Source organism: Eschrichtius robustus, chromosome 6 (assembly GCF_028021215.1).
Source record: "Eschrichtius robustus isolate mEscRob2 chromosome 6, mEscRob2.pri, whole genome shotgun sequence".
In the NCBI taxonomy this organism is placed as follows: domain Eukaryota; kingdom Metazoa; phylum Chordata; class Mammalia; order Artiodactyla; family Eschrichtiidae; genus Eschrichtius; species Eschrichtius robustus.
In genome coordinates, this window is record NC_090829.1 from 143,697,195 (window position 1) to 143,723,441 (window position 26,247).

A 26,247-nucleotide genomic window follows, 5' to 3' on the forward strand; every position below is an offset into this window, starting at 1 on the left:
CTGGCTCACTCAGGCCGCGAGGAGGGAGGGGTACAGAGGAGGCGGGGCGAGCCTGCGGCGTCAGAGGCCAGCGTGACGTTGCAGCAGCCTGAGGCGCGCAGTGCGTTCTCCCGGGGAATTTGTCCGGGGATCACGGGACCCTGGCAGTGGCGGGCTGCACCGGCTCCCGGGAGGGGCGGTGTGGAGAGTGACCTGTGCTCACACACAGGCTTTTTGGAGGCGGCAGCAGCAGCCCCAGCGTCTCACGCCCGTCTCTGGGGTCCGCGCTTATCACCGCGGCTCGCGCCCTTCTCTGGAGTTCGTTTAGGCGGCGCTCTGAATCCCCTCTCCTCGCACACCAGGAAACAAAGAGGGAAGAAAAAGTCTCTTGCCTCTTCGGCAGCTGCAGACTTTTTCTCGGACTCCCTCCCGGCTAGCCGTGGTGCGCTAACCCCTTCAGGCTGTGTTCACGCCGCCAACCCCAGTCCTCTCCCTGCAATCCGACCGAAGCCCGAGCCTCAGCTCCCAGCCCCCGCCCGCCCCGGCGGGGGAGCAGACAAGCCTCTCGGGCTGGTGAGTGCTGGTCGGCACCGCTCCTCCGTGCGGGAGCCTCTCCGCTTTGCCCTCCGCACCCCTGTGGCTGCGCTCTCCTCCGTGGCTCCGAAGCTTCCCCCCTCTGCCACCCACAGTCTCTGCCCGCGAAGGGGCTTCCTAGTGCGTGGAAATCTTTCCTCCTTCACAGCTCCCTCCCACTGGTGCAGGTGCCGTCCCTATTCTTTTGTCTCTGTTATTTCTTCTTTCTTTTGCCCTACCCAAGTACGGGGGGAGTTTCTTGCCTGTTTAGAGGTCGGACGTTTTCTGTCAGCGCTCAGTGGGTGTTCTGTAGGAGCAGTTCCACGTGTAGATGTATTTCTACTGTATCTGTGGGAAGGAAGGTGATCTCCGCGTCTTACTCTTCCGCCATCTTCTCTCCTCCCCCAACCGTGGTCATTTTTAAGTCTTTTGTCATTTACAGACAGTTCTGGATGTACTCTGATGCTTTTGCAAAAATGTTCCTATAAAAGGGTTTCATCTTCAAGGAATTCATGGAAAAGACTCTGACAAGTACAGGTTTCTGGTAATTGACTATACTGCTGAACTGAATGAATAAGCCTTTCGAGAACTCTAAAGGAAAACTGATGAATTCATAAAATTGCTAACAAAAGATCAAGATGAAAAAAAATTAATTACATGGGACTGAGTGAACTGATGAGGATGATTATAATTTTTGTGACTTTCTGTTTGAATAAAAAAGAAATGTGATGTAAATTTATGTAAAAAGAACTTAATGTAAAACAATGCCACTCTTCTCACAAAAAAAAATAACATTTGATAACAAAGAGAAAAACTTAAAAGCAAAATTGGTATATTATGTATATGGGAACAAAGATAAGGAGAGCAGATTTCTCACTGGAAATAATTCAAGGTAGAAACAGTGAAGCAATATCTTTAAAGTACTGGAAAAAAAACCCTATCTATTCTAGAATTCTATACCCAGCAAAACGATCTTTCAAAACTGGCAAAATAAAACCTTTAATGGAAAAGAATTTAAAAAAAGAATATATACGTATATATGTATAACAGAATCACTTTGCTGTACACCTGAAAGTAACAGAATATTGTAAATCAAATATATTTCAATAAAAAATAAACAAAATTGGCAAAATAAAGATTTTTCTAGACATACACAAGCTGAAATAACTTAGCACCAGTAGACCTTTTCTACAAGAAATATTAATGTTAATGTCCTTCAGGCAGAAGGACAATGATATCATATGGAAACTTGGATCTGCAGGTGAAATGAAGGGCTCAAGGAATGGAAACTTATATGGGCAAATATAAAGACTTTGTTTCTTATTAATTAAATTCCTTTAAAAATGTAATTGACCATTTAAAGCAAAATAATGACAATGTATTGTGGGGCTAATGACATACACAGACATGAAATGTATGACAACCAAGCACAAAGGCTGCAAAGAATATGCTGTCAATTCTCGTATCACCCATAAGCTAAGGTAATTAAAAAACATTAATGAAATCATAAAAACTCAGCTAATCCAAAAAAAGAAAACAGGGAACACAGAATAGGTGAAATAATTAGAAAATGAATAATAAGATGGTAGATTTAAATGCAACCATAACAATAACCACCCTAAATGTAAATGATCTAAATACCCTGATTAAAAGACAGAGGATGTCAGATTGGATTTAAAAAATCAGTACCCAAATACATGCCTATAGGAAATATACTTTAAATATAATGACACAAAAAGGTTACAAGTAGAAGGACAGAAAAAAAAATACCATGTTAAAATTAGCCAAAAGAAAGCTGGAGTAGTTATATTAATACAAACGAAGTAGGTTTCACAGTAGATAAAGAAGGTCATTTTAAAAATGTTAAAGGGGTCAATTAATCAACCCTGTACACTTATGCACCTAATATCATAGTGTTAAACTACATGATATAAAAACTGATAGAACTGAAAGGAAAAAGAAACAATTATAGTCCTCCCTCCCTCCCTCCTTCCTTCCTTCCTTCCTTGCTTCCTTTCTTCCCTCCTTCCTTCCTTCCTCCCTTCTTCCCTCCCTCCCTCCCTCCCTCCCTTCCTTCCTTTCTTCCTCCCTTCCTTCCTTCCTCCTTTCCTGCCCTCCTTCCTCCTTTCCTTCCGTCCTTCCTTCCTTCCATCCTTCTCTCCTTTGTTAAAAGCCATAAGGTAGATCCCCACGTGGACGGCAGTCAGCCTGAGTGTGGAAAGTAGGCCCAAGGGGGGCTGGAGATTGGCTACATGGCAGGGAAACTGAGGTAATGGGAGCTGAGTTTCTCACCGTCACAGAGGAGAGATACAAACCTGGAGAGAGGCAGCCAAAGAATACATCGTGTGGTATTGGATTGGAATTGAAGCTATGGATGTGAACTCACAGATTTCTGAATATGTCAGTAGGTCTACAGGATTCACAGATAAATTCAGACACGTGTGTGTGTTTCCCCCTTTAAGCCTCTGTCCACAGAAGCGCCTGGGAGCATCCACATGTTATTTAGAATCAGCAGGCTCAACGCCCAGATCCTGGTCTTCAAACACCATTCTCCACTAAAAGGAATCAGACTCTCCAGGCTCCGGCAGAGAAGGGATGAGATGGGTCTGGAACATCTTGATGTGTCAGGAAGTGAGAAGATACTCAAGGAATGAAGGGGACATGCCAAAGGTCAGAGAAGCCAGTGTAACGCTCCCACTGGCTAAATCTAGGATAACCTGAGCATGAAAATGAAAAAAAAAAAATGGTGGCAACTGATTATAACCCATTGAATAGAACAGGGATCCATGAATCCACAACACATAAACAAGTAAATGAACAAATTAATTTCTTGCAGTAGAAAGCCCACAGATAAATGAAGAAAGAATGAAGGTTTGAGAAAATCTCCCTTTGGAAACAATTATAAAAATAATTCAGGCAAGACACAGAAACATCAACAGATGCTAAAGTTAGTGGGTAAAACTGAGATGAATAATGGGATTTTAGATAGTCTCAGAATGTCTCCCTGCAAAATATTAACAACAAAGGGGAAAAACATAATGAAGAAACCTGGTAGAAAAGATCTCAGTCGAATGCTTAAAATTAATACCACCAGCAACAGGACAAACAGGCGTCGCATGCCACCCATAGGCTGACATGGAAAGAACACAGCCTCTGTGACATTCCGGTACAAAAATGCATGACATGGTCTCATCATGAGAAAACACCAGACAAACTCCAGTTGAGGGAATCTACAGGATGACTGGTCCACAATCTTCAAAATGATCAATGCCATAAAAGTCAAAGACAGATTGAGGAATATTCCAGAGTGAGGGAGACCAAGAGTACTGGGCTATCTGAGAAGGGGGCGGGGGAGCAGGGGGCAGGAAGGGAAAGTCAAAAATAATATGGGAGGAAAACGAGCCTGTTGCTATTTTACAGACTCTCAGACACACGTGCGCCGTGCTTCACATGCAGTGAGTACCAGCATCAGTTATTCCTACAATACTAGGAAGAGCTATCGATTAGCTACTGCTACTCCTAGGTTTACTGATGAACTTACCAGGCAACTGGCCACACTGGCGTGACCTAACGGGCACTTTAGCAGTGCTGGGCCACACACCCAGAACTGCAAGAGCAGCACAAGGGCGATGCGTCTACACAGTTCAAGGGGCTCGTCAACCTAAGACCTGCTAATGGAACATTTCCATTCCTCCTTGGGCTTACTGAGAACCATGTAAAAATTAAAATACACTCCGGGTCTCTTATTGAGTAGCTGAATCAAAATATTGTGGGGAATATATGCAGAGGTATTCAGGAAGTCTCCTTCTAATATTAGCTGAAAATCATCAGTCTGGTTGTCTTTCATCTCAGACAAGATTTTTTTTTGCTGCATTTATTTATCAAATACTTAATAGACCCCTTCCCTTGCCTGGCCCTGGAGATGAGGATGGATAATAACAGCCCCTGCCCTCGGGCCCCTCCCAGCCTCGTGGCATAAACCATGCATGGTTAGACGGAGGTGGCAAGGGGAATGGCAGGACCGTGCCAGGGTCTTACGGGAACACTTAGGAGGACGACTACTTTGGGCTGGAGTGAGGAGTGGGTGGATAGGGGAAGGAAGTATTTTCTGGAAGAAATGATGCCAACCACAGTAAGTGGGATCTAAGACATTCAGCTGGCTGAAAAGCAGGTTTGCACTACTGTGAGGTCAACAAACGGACCCAGGGACCCTGCTGCAGAGGGTAGGGGCTGATGGCCGATCACGATAGCCAAGTTCACGCTACAGCAGGGCTACACCAGGCTTTATTTTTAAAGTGCTTCTGTGACAACACGGGGAACATTTTCCCCAGACAAATGCTGTGTAGGAGGAATACCTGCCACTCAACTTCCACGGTTCACAGAGCCAAGATCTGGCCTCTGGCTGGGGAAGTATTCCATGTCGGAGACATGGTTTTGTCACCACAAGCGTTTGCCGTCTTGGGTGTGTGTCTAAGACCGAGGATGCAACAGGAGTGCCACAATCCCAACCTCAAAAAGCCGTGATTACTAAGAACAAAAGGCAAACCTAAGTTTTTTAAACAAAACAAAATTTGATGGCAAATTGAATAGCAGGGCTAAAGCAGATTAAAATAAAGATTAAACCACTTATTCCTGGTGCAGTGTGTTCAAGAAACTTTTAACCAGAGGCTCCCAGGAGAGGCTAGTTTGGGATAGCAGGCGGGGAAAACAAAACCACGGGAAGAGGCGAGGGCAAGCCCAGATGGACGGACTCGGCATTGGTCACCCCAGCTCTTCACTTACAGGGAAAGCTAACAGCAAAGGAGTGAACACGTCTTGGTGTTTTGGAAGAGCTAGATTAGAATGATAAAAGATACTGCTGCCTGGAAACCCTTAAAATATGAAACAAAACTAGTTTATCGATTGCTATGCTGAAATGTCAACGCAGGGTGCTTAACACGTTCCTTTCATGCATTTACCCCACAATCAGCTTAAAAACTACTCATCTGAACAGTATAAAAAAAAAAAAAAAAAGAAAAGGTGGATAAAGATTGCCGCTTATGGTTTTTTTTTTTTTTTGGCCTCGCCACGTTGCATGTGGGATCTTAGTTTCCCCAGCAGGGATCGAACCCATGCCACGCCCCCTGCAGGGGAAGTGCGGAGTCTTAACCACTGGACCACCAGGGAAGTCCCCATGGGGTTTTAATTATCATGTATTTGTGGTGCCCAAGTAACTTAAGCTTCAGTGCAAATTTCATTCTACAAGCCACCTGGAGCGGTAGGGGAATTAAATCTCTCTCACGACTCAAGTGGCTCTTCATACTACCCAAAGAGGAGGGCTTTATCTCATAAATTAAATTTTCACAAATTTAAACTCTATTAATTATATCATAAAAGTCCAAAACATCCCAATGAGACCATGATTCAAAACAAAATACAGTACAAATTTATTGACTCCAATCAAACTTAGTCAAGATTTAAGCAAAGTAAACAGATAATTGGATACAAATAAGCAATGGCTTAACATTAGGTAGAAGTCCTATTTTACTATGAGTTTTCAGTCCAAAAAAGCTTATTCCTAAATAAAATTGAACAATGATTTCTCTGCTGAGGCGTATGACAACAAAATACACACAGTTATAAAGCCACATCTGTTTTTCTTTTAGCAATAAGCATTCATTCAATGAAAATTTTGAAACTGCCTTGATTAATGTCAATAAGAAATGCTCACCTTTTGAGAATTAGTATTGACCAAGTATAACTTTGTGGAAAATCTGGACAGCACTAATAAATGACTAAAGAGCACTGAATTCAATTGTTTTAAAGATTTACAGTAAAATACTTTGGTTCCCAAACGACTGTCTCTAAATGGAATTTTTAAAAAACCTGACATTGACTCATTTTTTCTCTTCCAGAATCTAAACACGGACAGTGAGTTATCCCCCCAGTCACGTGGCAACGGGGCGCCCTAGCGCACACACCGGAAGCACTGAGCGGGCACCCCAAAAATTATGCAAACGTCAAATTACTTAAAGTGCTAAAGCCACAAGAGAAAAACCTATTTGTAAAACTTAAAAAAAAAAAGCCAGTGTTAAAGAACTTATTAAAGAATATGTGCTAGCATTATTTAAATCAATAATGCTTTTCACAATTATTGGAAAAAACATCAGACACATCAGAAATTGATAAACTGACTCGTAACATTCCAATATTAATTAGTGCAATTTATAAAGAAACCTGTTATGAATGACATTATTTTGCAGTAAGAAAATGAAAATAACTTTACTTCCTAAAGTTCCAGATTTTGGCTGTACACACACACACACACACACACACACACACACACACACACAGTTTGAGGGAACAAAGGCCAACTTGGATCAGTCCATTCCTGTCCCTCCCTCATCCGACCGTCCGGCTGGCCTGATTACACCTCTTTTCTCCACCAAAGGGCACATTTTATTCTTGTCTCAGTTTCTACTCTTAGCACCAATGGGTGCTGTGTGTGGATCAGACTATCACCGATTAAGTGCTGGGGCATATTTTTAAAGAGAAGGCCATGATGATCTGTTCCCAAACAGAAAACCAGGAACCACATCCATCTCCCTACAAATGCAGACAACGTCACTGTCGAACTGTTAGCTGTATATTTTGACAAAATTATAAACGCATACTAACCACTAGTTTTAAAGGTGAATATTCTATTACTCTTTAGATATTTTTACTGTAAAAAATGCACACGATTTGTTACCTCCATTGCTTACTTGGATAAAAACACACTTTCTGTGGTGTTCCTCCCTCCCCCAAATGAAGAAAACGATTCAATAACAAGTTTTCAGATTAACAAAGAATATATTAAAACATCTGACATTCTTTCCACAATTGCATAAAAAAGCAGGCATCCTGAATAGTTACAAGGAATAATGAGCTTTCTACATTTTCAAAAATTAATTACAATCAGAAAAAAACATTTTCAAGAATATCTTTACTAGCTAACGTGTTTCAGCAAGAAAAGGCCAACTTGTCTTATACCAAGTATTTGCCTACTGGCTGAGATAAACATTCTTAAACAAAACTTTACTGAATAAAGCAATTTATGTGTCTTTCATTATTTTACATCTTAACATTTAAAATAGTTAAATGAGTGGAAGCCTATTTTTTGACCACCAAAATAAACTCTTCCAGCCTGATGCTTTTAAGGTACAGTATAAAAAGTAATAGAAAAACCAGAACTGCATTACAAATGTTTTTGGTTCAAAATTTTCTTTGAAATCTTATGTTTCTTGCCTAGACAAAAATGTGAACAAGACCAAACACTGGCAATTTTAAAAATCTAACAGATATGCAGAGCCTATATTTAGATCAAAAATATTTTTTATTAATTAACGTTATTAAAAAATCTTCAAAAATGTAGCATAAAGGTTCAAGTCCTGGGATCCTGAATTTACAATGCCAAGATCCCATGTATCATGGAATTACTAACCCATCCTTCCACAGCCATAAGTAACGACTACTCTGAAGGAAACTGGCTTTTTTTGAAGTGATAGCTACCAGGACGATCAGAGTAAGAAATACCACATTACACAGGCAGTGAATTCAAAGAACAGTAATCCATCACATAAAATCACATGCTTTCGTTTTGTCTTTAAAATGCATAGATTTCTTCAAGAAAACATAAAGATGGCAATAATCAATAACTGCAACTTGATTTTATTTTACTTTCTCCATCAAATTTACGAACAAAAATAGGAAGTAACCATATTCGGGGACTTTTGATAGTTTCCAAATGAAAGAATAAAAGGCAAAATTTCATATGTAATTTCTACAGTGTACAAAGTCAGTTAGAATTTTATAAAAATGCTTGTGTTTCAATAAAAAAGTAAGAATCCCCTTCCTACCGCTGGTATGGAATGCGGGTTATGAGACTGATGAGTAGACTTCTGCTAGAGCACCAATTTAAGCACTCAGCAGATTACTTCTCAGTCACAGTAGTTGACTTTCTTATTTGAAAGAACAGCTTGCAAAAAAATTAATACACTTGGAGGCTTAATCCATCATTACCTTGAAAGAATTTAGGGGTTTCAACAATATTTCTGCTTTTATATATCTCACTTCCCCACCCCTGCCAATGAAATAAACTCCTTTTCCTTTTGAAACACCCCACTGAACTTTTGGATTACACCTACCGAAAGGCTTTGAATTACAATTTACACAAAATTAAAAAAAAGAAAAAGAAGCCCAAGCCCTATGGGCCAAAATAAGTAGCAAACACTAATTTTGGACCCTTGATAGTACTTTAATACATATTTATGGAATATTAAGCAATGACTTAAAGCAGAATGGTTTCACTGTGGACACTTTACCACCATAAACTCCAAAAAATTCTAACAGAAATCACAAGACAAAGAGGCAGGAAAATTGATTATTGTATATATTGTTCTCGAAAAGCATGTGGAGACTGCAGTGTGGCTTCTCCCTCTGCTTCAAGTCTCTGAAAGTAAACGGTAATTTGGAATTTAGAGCAGCTGTACTCACTCCGGGGGCTTGGGATCTATGTAAATATACGTCCTGACCTTACCTGTTATCCTAATGTTGTTAAATTCAAATTTTGTGCCATATGCTATCTGTTTTCTGTCCCAATACACTGAGAGCTTCAATTTGTGACAGCACAAACCAGAGGAAAGCAAATACGCACAGCCCCTCGATGCTGGTCTGAACTCCGAGCCGTGGCGGAGCACTTTTGGTTACCATGCCCGCCACTACCGAAGCTTTGGAAACCGACGTGGAGGGCTTCCAGAAATCTTAATGTTTTCATTTCCCAAGTCTTCCATCACTAATTATATGAAATGACCCAAGAGCAAGTTTTTGTTATTTTATAAAAATCTAAGTATTACTATTGCTGATTTATATTTCTCACAATTTTCATACAAAAAAGAGTTCTCAATGACCACAAAATACCAAATATTTATTTTTATCAAGTGTCAGGATAACTTATTAAAGTTGAGGTTTATCATTTTTTATTGCTTAAGTATTCTAAGATCTTAATACTGCAAACTACTCCACTTCGTTCTGATACATTTTCGACTTACAAACACGGCTGAGATTTAACCAGAACTTAGGCGTCTTAAGAGAATCAAAAGAAGAAATACTTGAACAGTGTTTCACTAATTGCAAATCAGTAAAAACAAAAAAACCCAAACCACCTCAAGTAAAAGATTATACTGATACCATGGAATGAGGAACCATGCAAACGACCAAGAACAAATTTCAACAGTAATGAAGTCAAGTCATCCTGTGACTGTAAGGTCCAGGAGCACAAGGTTTTTTGGAGTTTTTCTAGGTTGAGTAAGGACACTGCTGACGAACATCAGTTTACCTCAAACTTATATTCAAGCATGACAGTTTGCAACCTTTATTACTCCTTTCGGAAAGACATTTTGTTCCTTATGACACAGTTCAGGACACAGGCTGAAATCTGGCGAGGGGCTCCGGTCTCCCAGGAGTGAGGCGGGCGGCCTTTTAGCTGTGGGTCTGCTCGTGGCTCCAGAGACTGAACGCCGTCTTGAATGTCCTATGGCAGAGCTTGCACATAAACTGTCTTTTAAACGTGATCGCGGAGAGGGGTGGCGCGTGGTAGAACAGCGTGTCTGACTCCCGGGCCGCGAAGAGCTTGTCGGCGCTGGGAGCCGGGTTCTCGGGCAAGCCCGTGGGGCTGTCGGGCTCCAGGGGCTGGATCTTGGGCAGCGGCGGGGGCAGAGGGGGCGGCGACGGGGAGCCGGTGGGGCCCGGGCCCACCTCGGGCTCCCGGTGCGCCGGGTCCTCGGCGGCCTGAGCCATGTGGGACTGGAAGTGACTCCAGAGCCGGAAGTTGGTGCGGAAAGCCTTGTTGCACACGTGGCAGATGAAGGGCTTCACGGAGCACAGCAGCTCCTGGTGCCGCTCCAGCTGCTTGGGCGCCGGGAAGGTCTTGCCGCACTTCTCGCACGGCCACAGGTCCTTGGGGGCGGCGCCGGGCTCGGGCGCCTCCTCCTCGGGCCCCTCCGCCGGCTCCTCTTTGACCTGGACTTTCAGCGGCCTGGAGAGGCTGAGGTCTTCGGGGAGGCAGGGCGAGTCTTCCGGGTCGAAGTTCACAGGCTCGGGGCCGTGGCCGCCCGCGGGGTCGTCTTCGGCGGCAGTGGTGGAGGCGGCGGCCGCGGCGGGGTCGGCCCGGCCGGCTTCGGGCAGGGCCTGCGGCCGGGCCGGGCCGCTGGCCTCGCCGTTGAGGTCGGGCCGTGGCGGGGAGGCGCCCGCGGCCGGGGCCATGCTGTTCTGGTTGTGCACCTCCACCTGGTGCCGCCAGATGCTGAAGGCCGACTTGAAGGTGCGCATGCACTCCAGGCAGGTCAGCTTGCGGTACTCGCACTTGCCCTCGTGCTCGCGCTTGAGCTCGGGCGAGAAGAACCTGAGGCTGCAGTAGGGGCACACGGTGGCCGTGCGGCACAGGCGCTCGTGGCTCCCCTGCTCTAGAAGAGAAGAGAGCTTGGCGTTACAGAGGCGGCACAGGTAGAGCTCCGAGCCGCCGCCCGCCGGGCCCCCGGGCGCCGCGCGCTCCCTGGGCCTGGCGGCCCTGCCGGCCCCGAGGGCCTTCTCTCCCGGGTGCATCTTCACGTGCTGCTTGAGCTGGGAGAGGAAGCGGTAGGCCTTCCCGCAGGCCGTGCACACGTATGCGCCTTTGGCCCGGGACCTCAGGCTCCTCTTGATGGCTTGCGCGGGGGAGCCGCCGGGGCCCTGGAAGCCGGGCCGGCCGCGCCGCAGCTTCAGGATCAGGGCCTTCTTAATCTCCCGCTCCCTCACGATGTCGATCAGCTTCCTCTGGAACTTCTCGTCCAGAACGGCGTGCGAGCTGGCGGCCGGCGACGGGTTCTTCACGATGCCGTGCTGCGTCTGGCAGTGCGTCCACACTTTGAAGTTGGTGTGAAAGCGCTTGTGACAGATGTCGCAGGCGTAGGGCTTCTCGGGGTTGTGGTACATGTTCACGTGCCGGTGAAGGCCGGCCGTGGATCTAAAGATCTTAAGGCAGTGTTTGCACTTAAATTTTTTGTTTGGTCTCGCTCCCTCCAACTCAGCGAATTCGTCCTTGCTCAAGCCAGAACCCGGGAAGTCGGCCTCGAGGAGAGGCGGGCCCGAGCGCTCCTCGCCGGGGTCTCCCACGCCCGGCGAGCCCCGGCCCTCGGCCTTCGGCTGCTTGGCCGGCAGCCTCCTGTCCGCCTGGAACCGCCTCTTGGCCGGGAGTCGGCTCGCGTCTTGCCGGTCGTCGTCCGCCTGCGGGACCAGGTCCCTCGTGGCGGCCGCGGCGTCCCCCACGGTGACGCGGATGATGTCGCCGGGCTCCGGGGGGCTGCGCGGCTCGGCCTTGACCCGCACCTCGGGCCCGGGGGCCGCCCCCGGCCGCTCGGCCGGCTGAGAGGCGCTGAAGGACCGGAGGCGGTGCGGCTGCGGGGCCGGGGCCCGGGCGTCGGGGGCCGCCGCCTCGCTCGCGTCCCTGGAGGACGGCCCCCGGGAGAAGGCGCCGAGCGCGCTGCCCGCCGCGTCGGCCGAGGCCGAGCAGGAGCCCTGCGGGGGCTGCAGGTCGGCGGCGGGCGCGAAGACGGGCACCTGGCTGTCCATGGACAGCGAGCGGCGGAGGAGGCTCTTGACGAGCGGGCCGCTCCTGTCCACGGCCTGGGCCCCGGGCGCCGGCCCCGCCGCCGGGATCACCAGCCCCAGCCTGGAGTAGTAGAGCAGGTTCCGGTCCTCGCCCGGCCCGCCGCCGCGGCCCGCCTCCTTCAGCAGGAAGGGCGTCTCCGGGGCGCCGCGCAGAGCCAGCACGGGCGGCCGCGGGCTCCGCAGCGCCAGCTCCACGGCCACGCCTCTGGGGAGCGCAGCGCTGGCGCCCGGCCTCTCGTCCGCGGCCGCCCGGTCCTGCGCGGGCTTCGAAGGCGGCGCCGCGGCCCGCTTGGCCAGGCCGCCTCGGCTCGGCTCCTCCGACGGCCCGGCGAGGCCCGCGGGGCCATCTTTCGGCCGACTCTTCTCGGCTGCCGCCACGTGGTGCGCTGGCTCCGTGGGCTTGGGGCCGGGGGCCTTACTGGCGTTGGCCTGGACCGCGATGCCGGGCGAGGGCCGGGGAGGGTGGCTCGGGTCGGCTGGATTCTGACTCACGGTTTTCCCCGGGGCTTCGTTTCTACTTTGACAAACGATGACGCTTCTCTTTTGAGAACTGTTCTCATCATCTTCTGCGAAGGGCTTCTTTCTGTTGGGACACGTTGGAAAGGGGGCCTGGGGCGTCTTAGAAGCGATGTTGGTCAGAAAGGAGATGCCCAGGCTGTAGCCTAGTTCCTGCACAGCAGCAAGGCTGCCTTTCTCCACAAATAAAGACGAAGAATAGATGTAGTTCAGCACATTGTCGAAAGCATCTGGCTCACAAAAGTCCAGCTGGAACACAGTCTGTGACTCGTTCTCCTGATTTGTGAATAAGCTCTGGAAGTACTCACTGCTGGCAGCCAGGACATTCTTATGCGCGCGGAACTTCTGGTCCCCCACGATCAGGAGCACGTCGCACAGCTGCCCTTTGAGGCGCTCCTCGTTGAGGGCGCTCAGGAGAGAGATGGCGTGGGCTGGGTTGATGTAATGCAGCAGCCCCTCCATGCTCGGGCTTACCTGAAAGACAAATGTGCGATCACCGTGAACAGGGCGGTGAGAAGCTCCCCCAGATGAGGGCTCCTCAAGGGCCCGGAACGTCAGCTGTCTTCTCACAGGTGCCAATGCTTAGCGGACTGTGGCCCAACAAGAGGTTTCTGGATGAACAATCTTACTTAAATAACAAGGAGAATATACAGAAACAAGTCTCATGGCTTAAGTAGGTCATCAATCATTAAAACTGAAGAATTTTAAGAACTAAGGTCTGTAACAGGCATTTCCATACCAGCAAAAAGGCAGCTACAACTTGGCAGGTACGTTGAGAAGCAATATTTGAAAACAAGGTTTATTATCCATATTTAGGGCCCACATCCGTTTGAGGCTTAATTCTATTCCTTATTGGCTCAGAGAGTAAGTATGAAGTACCGAACCCCACAGAGTCTGTAATTCTGAAAGGAAAGCAGTTTTATTACTGGATGTGATTAAACACAATGTGAATTAACAATAGGCTGTAAAGTAGAGGTCTCAAAAATAGGTGAGAATTTGGAAAGAGGAAAATCATTTGCTAATTACTATTGCATCAAAGTGTTTAGCAAAGGTTAGAAATATTAAAGAATAAAAAAGTTTGTTTTCTTTCTTATGCTAAACACCTTGCAATCCGAATACTATTTTCTTACCAAATTACACTTTCAACAATAGCACAGTAGAAGCTTTAGCCTGGATCTAAACTTAATTATACTAATTCTAAACTAAGGGGTTTGACTTGAGATTTCACTGAAACTCTCTTCAAATCTAAAGGTGAGATCTAAAGGCCTCCTGGGGGGCTGGTGGCGGGGGTGGGTGTCTGCCGAGAGGCTGGGGTTGAGCTCCTCCCTAGTGGTCCCCTAGCATCTCAGATTAGCAGGTCCCTCATGTGAGATGGGTAACAACTGTGCCCTCCTTTAGGGCTGCTGCGAAAATTACATGAGCCTGTATGTCATACCTAGTAAGGACTTGACAAATGTGCAATTAATTTTCAGAAACTGCAGGGTTAATAGATATTTAATTCAGCATAAAAGGGTGCAGATTAACCCTCTGACGAAGATGAAGCCATTTCACACAGAGAGGACGCCTGACTCTCCAAATCTGACACTTCCCTCAGGCTGCTGCTACGGTAATGTCTCGTCTCTCTGGGTTGGTTTTATAATGCCATCTTGTTCTTTAAAATAGTTATGACATTTATTTTTTAATATAAAATGGATTCAGAGTAACTAAGACTATTTGGACAGTTTTATCGTTCCCTAGAGGGTGAGCTAGAGATACACCGAACACGGTACCCGCACGTTTGCAGGTTCTCCTCGGGCTTCAAAGGACCAGGCTTTGCTGGTCAACCAGCCTCTGTGCTCTTCAGGAGAATCTGCAGGGAAGAGTTTCCCAGGCCACCACCTGGAGTGACTAAGCGTGATCCCCGGTCTTCTTCACCACTGATCTGGCTCCTGTTGAGGTACTGACTCCACTTGACTGACCTGGAGATGTGACTTTGCTTCCAGAGACGACGCCTGGAGCCCGTCCACAGACAACTGCCTTGGTCAGCTTGCACCGAGCTGTGGTTCATTCTTGCCTGGCATCGTTTCACCTCGATGGTGAGTGCTTGAGAAGGAGATTTTCCCTTCCTTTTTTTTGACTAGCCATTTAAATTTCTCCCTTAATCCTACTATACTGTCTTTGTAATCACACATCTATTTATGTGCAAAGAAACCCCTGTCATCATTTACAGAGGTCAGCAGAGAAAAAAATAAGCTTATAATGCCACACTCATAACTCAGCCGTGTTCTGAACACTATTTTTAGTGCAATTAATTTTTGAGACAGCTAGTTCAGATGTTGCCACAGGGAAAAGCAGCAGATGCAGAATCAAAAGCTTGGGCGAGTACTTTTCAAAAGGGTCTCTTAAAATCAATTTAGTGGTCTGAAGTGAACAACTGAAAAAAATGACTAGGGCAGAGTAGAAAAGTCCGAATGTCTCAAATGTAGTAAGGCTGACTACGATCTTGTGAAACTTTCACAAGTTATATGCATACATTTCCACACATGTAAGCGGGCACTGGGGTGAGATGTACAGTGGTCCCTCAGTATCTGCAGGGGATTGGTTCCAGGACCCCTGCGGATACCAAAATCCAAGGATGCTCAAGTCCCTTATATAAAATGGTGTAGTATCTGCCTATAACCTATGCACATCCTCCCATATACTTTAAATCTTCTCTAGATTACCTGTGGGTCAGAGTTAAGACAGTTTGAAAGTCAGTGCTCTAAGCTAATCAACCTCTCTGAGCCTCAGTTTTCCCCACTGTAAAGTAGGGATAATAATGTTACTGTGAGAATCAGAAAAGAAAACCATAATCGCTACCATTTGTTCAGCACCTGTAACACGCTACAAATTTTACCAGAACTCACGTCATTCCCCTATTCACTCACTCAACAAAGTGACATTTCAGAAGGCTTGAAGGACGCAAGGGTGAGCCATGAGGATCACTGAGGGAAGAGCAAGCATATAGGCACAGGGAAGAGACGAGGTAACAGCAGGGCTGGCGCAGAGCTGAAGCAGCCGTGGATGATGACACTGAAGGAGCCTGAGGAGACACTGTGCAGGGCTGGGGGGACCGCTGGAAGGACTGCACTTTTTACCAGGGCAGCTGTTGGAAGAGTCTGAGAAGAGGAATGACGACAACCTGAATTTTGTTTCAGAAAGATTCCTCTGGCTATGTTGCAAAGAATGGACCATGGGAGAGGGTGTAGGCTGGGAAGTCAGCTAGGAGTCCACCGCACTGATGCAGGCGAGACAGGACAGTGCCCGGGGCAGCGGGGCAGCGGTGGAGGTAAAGACAGCCATTAGGGTATCTGATGGACGGACTGCAGAGGGAAAGAAGGTGAGGCGTTAAGGGTGTCTCCAAGGTTTCTGCCAGAACTGGAAGGATGTCTTTCCTTGAGATGAAGCTTGAAAAATTGGTTCAGAATTTTTTCAGGAATTCAGTTTAAATATTCTAAATGTCAGCAGGGACCTGGTCATTAATGTACCCTTCATGGGCATCCCTTCCTGCTTCACTTCCCCTGCAACCTTTCCTGTGCTTCCTGGGATCACTTCCCAAATAAACATCTACACTTGAATCCTTGTCTCAGGGTCTGCTTTTGGGGGAACCCCAACTAAGAAACCAAGGGACTGCGTGAGGACTAAACCGAGTGAGATTTTCTACATCCCTGGACGTGAAGCAATGCTAATGCACATACCATCTGCCCCCTATTCCTACAGGCCAAAAAACCCGCATTTTCTCACTTTTCATTGTTCGGAAAAGTTTCCTTCTTTTTCTTCCTTCAAATTATCGTGACCTCTATTTTTGTTCTAAGTAACTGCTTCTAACCCCTAAACCACAGGCTTCCATACTTTTTGAACGAAACAGGAAATTAGGGAAAAATAAGTCACAGAGTTGAGTTGTAAGAGGAACAGCCACTGTCCCTGAAAAGTATTTGGAATTTAAAACTATTCATTTGACTCTAGCCTTAATTTATAGTCATCAACGAGAGTGCCTGCTTGAAAAGTGGCTAAGCATGTCCAAATTCCTGATAACCAGTGCAGAACAGCTCCAGGTATTGATTTTTCCATACCATTCCCTAGACACTGATCGGGCGTGAACAGCAGCTAACATCTGAGCGCTTACTCTGCCACGTAGCACTGTGAACAGTTTTCAGGCTTTAACTCAATATTTACACCAACCCTAGGAGGTAGTACCATCATTATCCCCATTTTACAGCTGAGAAAGCTGAGGCACACAGGGTTAAGGCTATGTGCCTGAGGCTCAAGTTTGCACAGATAATAAGGAGCAGAGCAGAATTCACACCAGATGACTTGGCTCTGGAGGCCATGCTCTTCACCTGCACACCATACCAACCTCTAGTTTCCTCTTTTAATTCCCACATAAACATCTGAGCTAGGCACTGCCATCATCCCTGTTTTACAAATTAGGAAACCGAGGCATCGAGAGGTCAGGTAGTGTGGCTAAGGTCACCCAGTCAGTTAACAGTGGGGCTGGGAGTCAGGCCCCAGAGCCTGGATTCTTGGTCATCACGTTACACACTTCTCATGGTCGGGCACCAGTCTAGTATGTGCTAGAACTGGCCAGACAGGGAGGGTGGCAGTCTGACAAGCATGGTCCTGCCTTACGGCTCTTAGTCTTGCGTGGGAACAGGACAAGTCAATCCACCACACACTCCAGTGTGCTAAGCACCAGGGGGCAGGGTGCAGAGGTACAGATGGAGTACAGGTGATGACACTGGATCCAGGTGAGAGGAAGGTCAGGGAAGGGATTCTACAAAAGAAGTTTCCTGAACAGGCAGGAGTCAGAAAATATGGGAGTCAGGAAGGAAGCGTTAAGGACATTTCAAGGACAGGAGCAGTGTGTCCAGTACACAGAGCCAAGACCAAGTGCCTGGCTGGAGCAAAAGACACATGGAGGGGAGGGCGGGTGATGAGGCGGGGGGAGGGGGTGGAGGCATGAGGCCCTGGGAGCAAAATTAAGGCCCCCCAAGGGTCATCGGAGGATGGTGACCTCTCCCATCTTCTTCAGGAGCCCAGGACAAGGGCTCTAGGTGTAAAAAGCCCTTGCTTTTACCTTTTAATTCAATCATCAAAGCTTAACAATGGCCCCTTTCCTGGTCTAGCTGCAAACAATTAACATTTTGGACTTCTGTGTTTTAATGACACAGTAGGTATATTTATTGAGCTTCACAACTTCATTAAAAATATAAAATGCTACACTAAGAACGCAGGCAAAAACGGGGGTGAGAATCACGACTGCTGCGTGTCACGAGATAATCCAGAAAACCCTTTGTACCTGGTGGATGTGCAGACTGAACGCTCAAGGCCGCCTGCTTTTCTGCTCTTCAGCCTCAGGTGAGGCCAGCTTTGGTGCTGGAGGTACCTTCTCCTCCATCAATCTGCTGGGTCATCAAACTCCAATCTCTCGTGGACGCTCAGGACCTCTGACTCACAGAGGACAGCGCATGCCGGGTCTGCAGGCTCTGACGTGGACACGCGCGCTGCCGCTGCATCCCCGGCCCCTCCTGCCCACCGCTCATCTCCATGAGCCTCCAGCGCCCGAGCTCCCGCCACCACTTCAGTCACGGTGGAGACCTTGGTGCTCTTACAAGAAAAGTGGGTGAAACATGGAAGAAAAGGCCCCTTTGCCACAGAAAAAGCTGGGAGGAAATCCCCCAGGAAAACCAGCTCCTGAAGCGGGGCGGGCTTGCTTACCACTTGGATCCCTGCACACAAATATCTTCCCAAACTCTGCCTAAATTGTTTCTATTTCATGTTGTTTCCTGATATTTCAAAATGAGAGAATCTTTACAGTTCACAATTCACGGCCGTCACTATAGCTCCACGGGAAAGACTTTCAAATTAGTCTACTTGTCTCAAATCCTGGCTTTGCCACCTGTTAGGTATGTAACCTTGTAAAGATCACTCAACCTGAGTACACGTTTCCTCAACCTGTTCAATGGGGCTAACACTGCCCACCACACAGGATTCTTACGAAGAACAAAAGACGCCGTATGTGTGCAAGCTCCTGGTACATATAGTGTTTCCCGTCTGCGCGCAGGCACTTTCCTTCCTCTTCTTCCTTTCCTGAACGTTTCCATGGTAGGACAGACATGTAAGACTAAATATAACGAAGCATACAAAAAGTGCTGCGAATTCTGTTTACAGGAAGCAGTTAATCTGGCCGAGGGGTGGGAGGGTCGATGAGTGAACAGTGGGGACCTGAGGGAAGATGGGGGACTCATTGCTTACCGGACAATTATTATGATATCAATACTACAGGTTCCACTCTTCACCATTCTACTGTAGATACCTTCCAGAAACATGTATCTAATAGTGCCAGAGCTTAAAATCTCCAGAAGCCCCTGGCTTGAATGAAGTTCCAATCCCCTAGAATGGCTACAGAGCACTTCACAACTGGATTCCAGAAAACTATTTCATACCACCACCTCAAAGTCCTCAGGTGCCGAGTGCTAAGAGGGGCAGGGAATTCATATCTTAATATAACGTAATTCAATGCAAATAATTCCCTCTTTATACCAACTGTAGGAAGTTGAGATTTTTAAGGAGATGGAGGAAAGGTAGGCAATTCTGGACCATAGAACATTCCGGGGATATAAACAGAAGCAAAGCAGAACTAGACACTTGGATAAAAGGACACCAGGAGGGGAACAATGGGCGCAGAAGGGGAGATGAGAAGGGACCAAAATAACCTCACCAGCTTTCGAGTTTTGGAGACGAACACTCAGGCTGGTATCAGAGCTAAGGTACATTGTAAATCAAACTTGCTCCAAGACCAGCCCACAAAACCCTTACCACCAGTTCTATAGGAGAATCTCTCTTTAATACAAAACATTAATGTGAAACTGAACTCTGGGCACACAATCCTTTGGAATGCTGGAGATTGCTTATATAGCCCTAACCATGACACTGGGAGAAAGAAGGAATGCATAGAACACAAAGCAAACACGTAGGTAGAAAAACAAAGCATCTACGTTTGGCTTCGGAATATAAACACACACCCCGCTCACCCCCAGACCCTCACCTCTGGGTCTAGCCTGACTCTCTCCGTTTGATTTTACTATGAGATGGTGGCAGGCAGGCGGCTCTGAGTTTACACCTCATCACGGCTCACTTGGAGACAATGCAGGTGTCCAGACATCCTCGAAAGCGCCTGGGAGTTCAAAGCCGGCCTCGCCGATCTGACCCTTCAAGGGCAGCGATGTCACCCCTGGGACCCCATCTCGCCACAGGCTTAGTGTCCCCCGAGGGGGGCTGGTCTGGTCTAGGGTGCGCGCGCCGCCCCACCCAGCAGAGCGCACCCCAGTTCACAGAGCTGCCTCCTGTTGTGCCGCTCCCGCCGAAGCACCCGGTCCCGAGGAGTCTGAGGCGCTGCGCCCCCCTCGCTCAGGACCGGGCGCACAACCAATGCCCAGCCCGTTAGGAACTTTCTCCTTTGGAATACGGGCTGAGAGCAACAAAGGCAGCGACTAGCGGAGCTGGTTCATCTCAGCCCTGGCCTCAGGGTGCAGCCGGCAGCGCCCGCCACACAGGCTCCTGCAGTTACCTTGGTTTCTGTCCTTCCTGGCCCAATTCTCTGTCTTTCCTTCAATGTCAAGAGCAGCCCTCTCTCTACCTTTAAGTTTCTTTTTCTGTTCAAGCTGGCCTGGCAGTTTCTGCTCTTGTCATTAAAGGACCCTGACTAATAAGATTTCCAAGTGGTATTCGTCCTTCCCGTCATGCCCTCCAAATCCATCTTGACTGAGCTTCTGAGAACAAAACTTTGATCATTCACTGGACGCACACATTAAGTATTACTATTATGAATTCAACTTCTTTACTGAGCCCCTATTACGTGCAAGGCACAATTAGACACACGTGAAATACAGGGTCGCACAGAACAGACAAGGCCCCCACTTTCCATCGGGGTAAATCAGACGATGAACAGGGAAACAAGTAAAAAAAGATAACTTTGGACTGTGCTAAGAGCTACAGTGGAAATAAATAGGGAGCTATGACTGGGGGGAGGTAACCAGGGTTTGGAGGGGATGGTCGGGAAATGCCTCGATGTGACAGTTTAGCTGAGACCTAAGACCTGAGTAAAAAGACATAAAATGATAAAAACGAAGGTTCTCCATTAGGTTAAAATGCAAAACTTTAAAAACATGGACTTCAAGGCTCTGTAAATCTGGTTTCAAACTACTTTTTAAATTTTCTTTCCTTTAGTTATCGCCTCGTGATAACTTCCTGCTTCAGATACTTTGTCTCTGAGACACCACCCGCAGGTCTTGCTGCTTCTGTCACCCAATCTGCAATGTCCCAGATCCCCCCTAACCCCGCCCCCAACACCACTCAGCTGAATGTTACTCACCCTTCAAAGCTCAGCTCGAGGCCATTTCCTCCATTAAGCCTTCAGTCATGGGCTGGACTGTCCCCTGCGATTCCTAGGTCGAAGTCCTAACCCCCAGCACCTCAGAATGTAAGCGTATGTGGAGACAGGGTCTTCTAAGAGACCGTAGGTTGTAATGAGGCCTTAAGGGTGGGCCCTAATCCAACGTGACTGGTGTTCCTGTAAGAGGTGGCGATAAGGACACAGACACAGAGAGGAACCATGTGAAGACAGAGAAGACGACCGCCCACAAGCTGAAGGCTGGGGAGAAATCAAGCCTGCCAGAGCCTTCATCTTGGACGTCTAGGCTCCAGAACTGTGGGAAATACATTTCTGGTGTTCAGGGCCCCCAGTCTGTGGTGTCTGTTACGGCAGCCCCAGCTAACTAATGTACACACCTTCCTTGACCACTGCAGTTTATAACGAGCAAACGCCTTTCAACTGCAGTGTTACAGAGGGACACCATTTACGCAGTGTTTATTCAGTGCCGTATACTCTAAGTTGTCTGTCTCCCCAGCAGAAATGTAAGCTATTTAAGGACTAGAAATCTATTTAATGTCTTTTGACACTCTTCGCAATGCCCAACGTGGTATCTCACACAACAATAATATCTGTTGATTTTTCTGTACTCTGACACTCTGATTAGATGAGGAGTGGAAACCGTGCCTTTTATTTGTTTTCCTATCGCAGAGCTGGTCCCACCAGTACCCTTCAGAATACTATATTGATTCTTCCATTCCTCCCTAGATAAAATGCAAACTCTACAGACTGGCACGCAGGAGTCTTCATATTCTGATCACAATTCATCTCTCCAGCCTTACTGGACAGCATGAGGGTCAGCACCTACCCTACAAACCTGCACACCCAATTTCCACCGACTATCTTTCTTACCTTTCCTTTACTTGGCTAACCTCTACAGAAAGATCCAGCTCAAACGTCACCATCTCTACAAAGCTCTAGTGATGTGCTCCTGGCCAGCAGCTTAGCCATCTAAGCTACCACAATACTTCGTCTCCTCTGCAATAACACAACTATGTTGAATGATCTGCCTTTATATCTACCCTCTCATGAGAGTCCTTAAAAGGAAGAACCCTTGTTGTCAGCTGTGTATTCCTAATGCTTAGTGCAGGCCCAGCAGGTGCCTACTGGCCAAAGAGAGAAACCATCACTAAGGCTCGAGGCCTGAGCAGGCTCATCTCTGCTGCTCCAGCATCCGGCACAGAGAGCAGCGCGTGGCAGCGGTCTTCGCTTTGTGTGTGAGCGCCTGTGGCCTTAGCTCCTACCGGCCGATGACTCCCAACTCTGTATCCCTGCTGAGGCTTCTCAGGACTCGTCCATCACAGGGCAGCCCTCTTGTCCAGGATGGCACCTAGGACCCTGCCTTCCCACATCTGCCCGTCCCCACACATTCCCTGTTTAGTTCGGTGTGCTGCCAGCCAGCAGGTCTCCCAGACTGGAAACCTCTTCTCTTTCCTTTCTAGCCAGTGACCAGCCCCTGTCAAGCCTTGCTCGTGATCAGCTCTAGCGTCTGCTCTCCTCATCCCCACCGGCTTTGGTTCCTCCAGTCATCGCCCCTCACCCAGAGACCCTCTCAGTACCTCGGCCCCTCTTTTGTTACACACCTAACATGCCCTGCCATGAACACCGTCAGGTTCCTCAAGGGCGGGGGTCATATCCTTTCCAACTTTTATTTCCAGAGAATGAAGCACACTCTACACCGAACAGTGTAAAAAGGAAGAATAAATTAGATGCAACGTTATTTTTAAGTGAACCAATGCCCCCCATGTCTACTTTCTTTTTACCATCGATATTTACTGGTACTCATATTTAAACGTCATGACTATTAGTCATTACGGTGGATGAAGGATTTACTCCAAGCACCAGCGGGTAAAAGTTTTCAAAAGCAACTGTCAACGAGAAACCTTTCTGACACGGATTAACCCACTTTCTTCCGAACAAGGAATCAGACCACAACGCAGGCTCCCCATGGATGACGCAGGGTCACCGCTGTCAACAGTCCTGGACGCTGCAGAATACCTGGCGCCGCCAGATGCCAGGCGTGAGCAGGGCTGGTGGCTCCGGCCCTAAGACCCCAGGGCGCTGTGCACTGCGCGGGCTCCGGTCACCGCTTCCCCCACCTCCCACTGCCAGGCCGCCCCGCTGGAGAACCTGTCTCTACGGTCACCCCTCTAAACCGTGCTGCCGAAGCGGCGTCCTCCAGAACCGCGCGGCGCTGCGGTCGGAGCGCGCGGCAACCGGGGTGGAGGGCCAGGACCGAGGGGCGCTACCGCGGTCACAGCCATGCTCTCCCGTACGGGGCCCAGTGAACGCGCGCCAGGTAAGCGGTCTGGGCGAGAAGAGAAAAGATCTCGGGGAGTCCGGCCAGCAGAGGTCTCTGGGCGGGGGTCTCCAGCGCGGCCGGTCGGCAACCTACGCCTCCGGCCGCAGGTTTCGGACGGGGGCTTTCCCGAGCGGCGGGGGAGGCCCTCCGCATTCCAGCAGAGACGCTCGGGGACAGCGCTGGAGAATCGGGGAGACGGGTCCTCCCGGGGGTCTGCGGGGGGCAGGCCAGGAGGCGAGGCGGGGCGGGGCAAGCAGTCCACTCGGGTCATCGGTTGGATGCGCCGGCGGCCGCCAGGCGGGGCTCGAGGGCCGGTGGGGCGGGGGCGCGGGCCGCGGCAGGTGCGGGGGTCCCCCCGCCCCGCAGCTTCCGCGTACGCCCGCGCGCCACGGCAGACACCGGCCGGCCGCCACGGCAGACACCGGCCGGCCTCCACGGCTGCCCGGGATGGAGCACGCGCCCGCGGCCGGAAGGCGCCCCAACCGCCCGGCGCAGGAGCGCCGGGCCCGGCGAGGGAAGCCCAGTGAGGGACGGAGCGTGCGCAGTGGCGAGGGCGAGGCCAAGTGCGGGCAAGGAGCATGCGCAGTGTGAAGGCACAACGGGCTACGTGGGAGCCCGGGGCATGCTCGGTGAGCGCCGGGCCCGGCGCACGCGCAAAAGCGCTCCGAGCCCGCAACCCGCCGGCGGAGAGAAAAAGGAGGAGAGAAATCACCTCAGAGTTACGTCAGGAAAGGCCGCGTTTTGCGGGGAGGCTGTGGCCTACCACGGGCCCCGCAGTTCTCCTAGGGCCAGGGGCCTGACAGTTACTCACCGGTCTTCAGCCCCGAGGCAGACGCCAGGCCCCTTCCCGCTCACACTCGGCTCGCGCGCGCCGCAGCCGCCGCTGCCGCTGTGATTCCATCCATCTTGAATTTGACGTCATCCCACACCAGGGATGAGGTCATCGCAGGCAGCGCTCGTCACGTGCGCGGCGCTGTGATTGGCCGCTAGGCGCCGGGGGGCGGGGCGAGGGAGGTGCGCGGCGCGGGGGGCCGGACGAGGGCGGGCCCGATGGCAGCCGGCTCGCCGCCACCGCCGCCGGGTCCTCCCGGACGCGCCTTCCGCCCGGTGTTCCTCCTCCCGAGCCGCACGCGCCCGCGTCCTTCCCCGGCCCGAGGCGGGGCGCGCGTCCCCCGTGGGCCGCCCTGAGGGGAGGCGGCAGCGGCTGGAGGGGCGCGTATCGCGGTGGCGCGGATCGCGCTCTGCCCGGCGGTCCCGGTGGGCTTGGCGCCGCGGGGACACGCGCCGGTGGGCTCGCCGGGTGGTGCCCCTTCCCGGCCCGGCGCGCTGCGGCGGCGCCTCCGCTCGGCGCTCGGAGGACTGTTCTCCGACGGCAGCCCCTTGGTGCCCGGGTCCAGGTGCATCTCGGCGGCGCGGACGCCTCTCGGCGGGCGTGGAGGCGCGCGGCGCGCGGCGTGCGACCTGCCGAGAACCGACCTGGGCGCTAACGTTTCCTCCCAGCTGGGCGGTCCGATCGCTGGGGACCGCTCGGTGCTGACTTGGGGTGGACGGGCCTCCAGGTTCACCCCGCCTGAGCAGATGGGGGTGGCAGCTCTGCTCTTCAGCCTCGCGTGGCATCATCCACTTGTCAGCTGCGTGTTCACAGACGAAAACTTTCACTTTTAATAGGCATTGGCTTAAGCGATCGCTAGGCAACTAACTTATTTTCTCTAATATCAATTCTCAATTGCTGTCTCCTAGACTGTCGTTTTCTTGCATGAGTATTACAAGACCATTAATTAGAAAACTCACTTCTCTCTCATTCAAAACCAGAAAATTAGTGTAACAGAAATGCCAAACTGTAAACACTAACTCTACAGAAAGGCTCTGTTAGGCAAGGTAAACAAAACAGATTAGATTGGAATGGAGAGGAGACTGCGTGTTTTTCTGTTTTTTGGCCGGGGTGCATGGAGGATCTTAGTCCCCCGACCAGGGATGGAACCGGTGCCCCCTGCAGTGGAAGCGCAGAGTCCTAACCACTGGACCGCCAGGGAATTCCCGAGACTGCCTTTTAAAGTGATACTTTTTAGGACCAATGCTTAAATTCCTGGCTTTTAAATCCATGTTGTTTAATATTTTCCAAATGTCAATTTTAAGATAAATTTAATTTTTTAAAGTTGAGTTTATACATACGACCCTAGGTAAAAAAATTTATGAAACGTCTGAGGAACATGTGTAAGAAATAATCTTGCATTAGGTTGATTAAAATTAAAAACGTGTTGCAAAATGAACAGCTCTATTGTCAATTGTTTTCGTTCCACTAATTTTAAGAGGACGCAGTCTCAAAGGAAGAATCTTGCACCTAAAAGTTTTCTTCTGCAACACTTTAAAAACTTGAAAAAGTGTCTTTGTATTTTGAACTGAATGGTGGTGGAGCAAAAAGTAGCTTTGAACTAAAAGAACAGTGTCTTTCAAAGGACCTTGAGTTTTAGGGTCCCCTGTGTTTAGGCTGGGTGAGCACACATAGTTGTCCCCACTTTACGGGTGAGAAAACGTGTACCAGCTGTGTAGCCAGAGCTAGAAGCTGGGTTTTCTAGTTTTCAGCGTACTGTACCGTATGCCAAAAGCAATCGTCTTCTGCCTGCATCCCTTCCAGCTGCCTCAGGAAGATAACACGTTGGTGTCTCCTCTTTAATGATCAGGCCATTTCACTAAAAGGGGCCTGACTGCTAAATCCAGCAGTTTGTTCAGTTGCCTCTTTGGTTTGTGACCCTACCAATTGCTC

The 26,247-nt window shown here is 49.1% G+C and overlaps 1 protein-coding gene across 12 annotated transcripts; it reads right to left on the reverse strand.

Moving 5' to 3' along the window:
• Positions 1 to 6,735: 6,735 nt before the first annotated feature.
• Positions 6,736 to 24,394, reverse strand: ZBTB21 (zinc finger and BTB domain containing 21). 12 transcript variants are annotated; one of them, XM_068547130.1, is made up of 5 exons: positions 24,295 to 24,394; positions 22,765 to 22,854; positions 21,125 to 21,322; positions 18,050 to 18,975; positions 6,736 to 13,206 (listed from the first exon to the last, which is right to left on the reverse strand). In XM_068547130.1, the coding sequence occupies exon 5, from the start codon at positions 13,192 to 13,194 to the stop codon at positions 10,051 to 10,053; it is 3,144 nt and encodes a 1,047-aa protein (XP_068403231.1). In that variant the 5' UTR covers positions 13,195 to 13,206; positions 18,050 to 18,975; positions 21,125 to 21,322; positions 22,765 to 22,854; positions 24,295 to 24,394; the 3' UTR covers positions 6,736 to 10,050. The 12 variants fall into 12 exon arrangements, with proteins under 12 accessions (XP_068403231.1, XP_068403230.1, XP_068403229.1 ...); XM_068547129.1 differs by lacking the exon at positions 24,295 to 24,394 and adding an exon at positions 23,577 to 23,916; XM_068547128.1 differs by lacking the exon at positions 24,295 to 24,394 and adding an exon at positions 23,180 to 23,916.
• Positions 24,395 to 26,247: the final 1,853 nt, after the last annotated feature.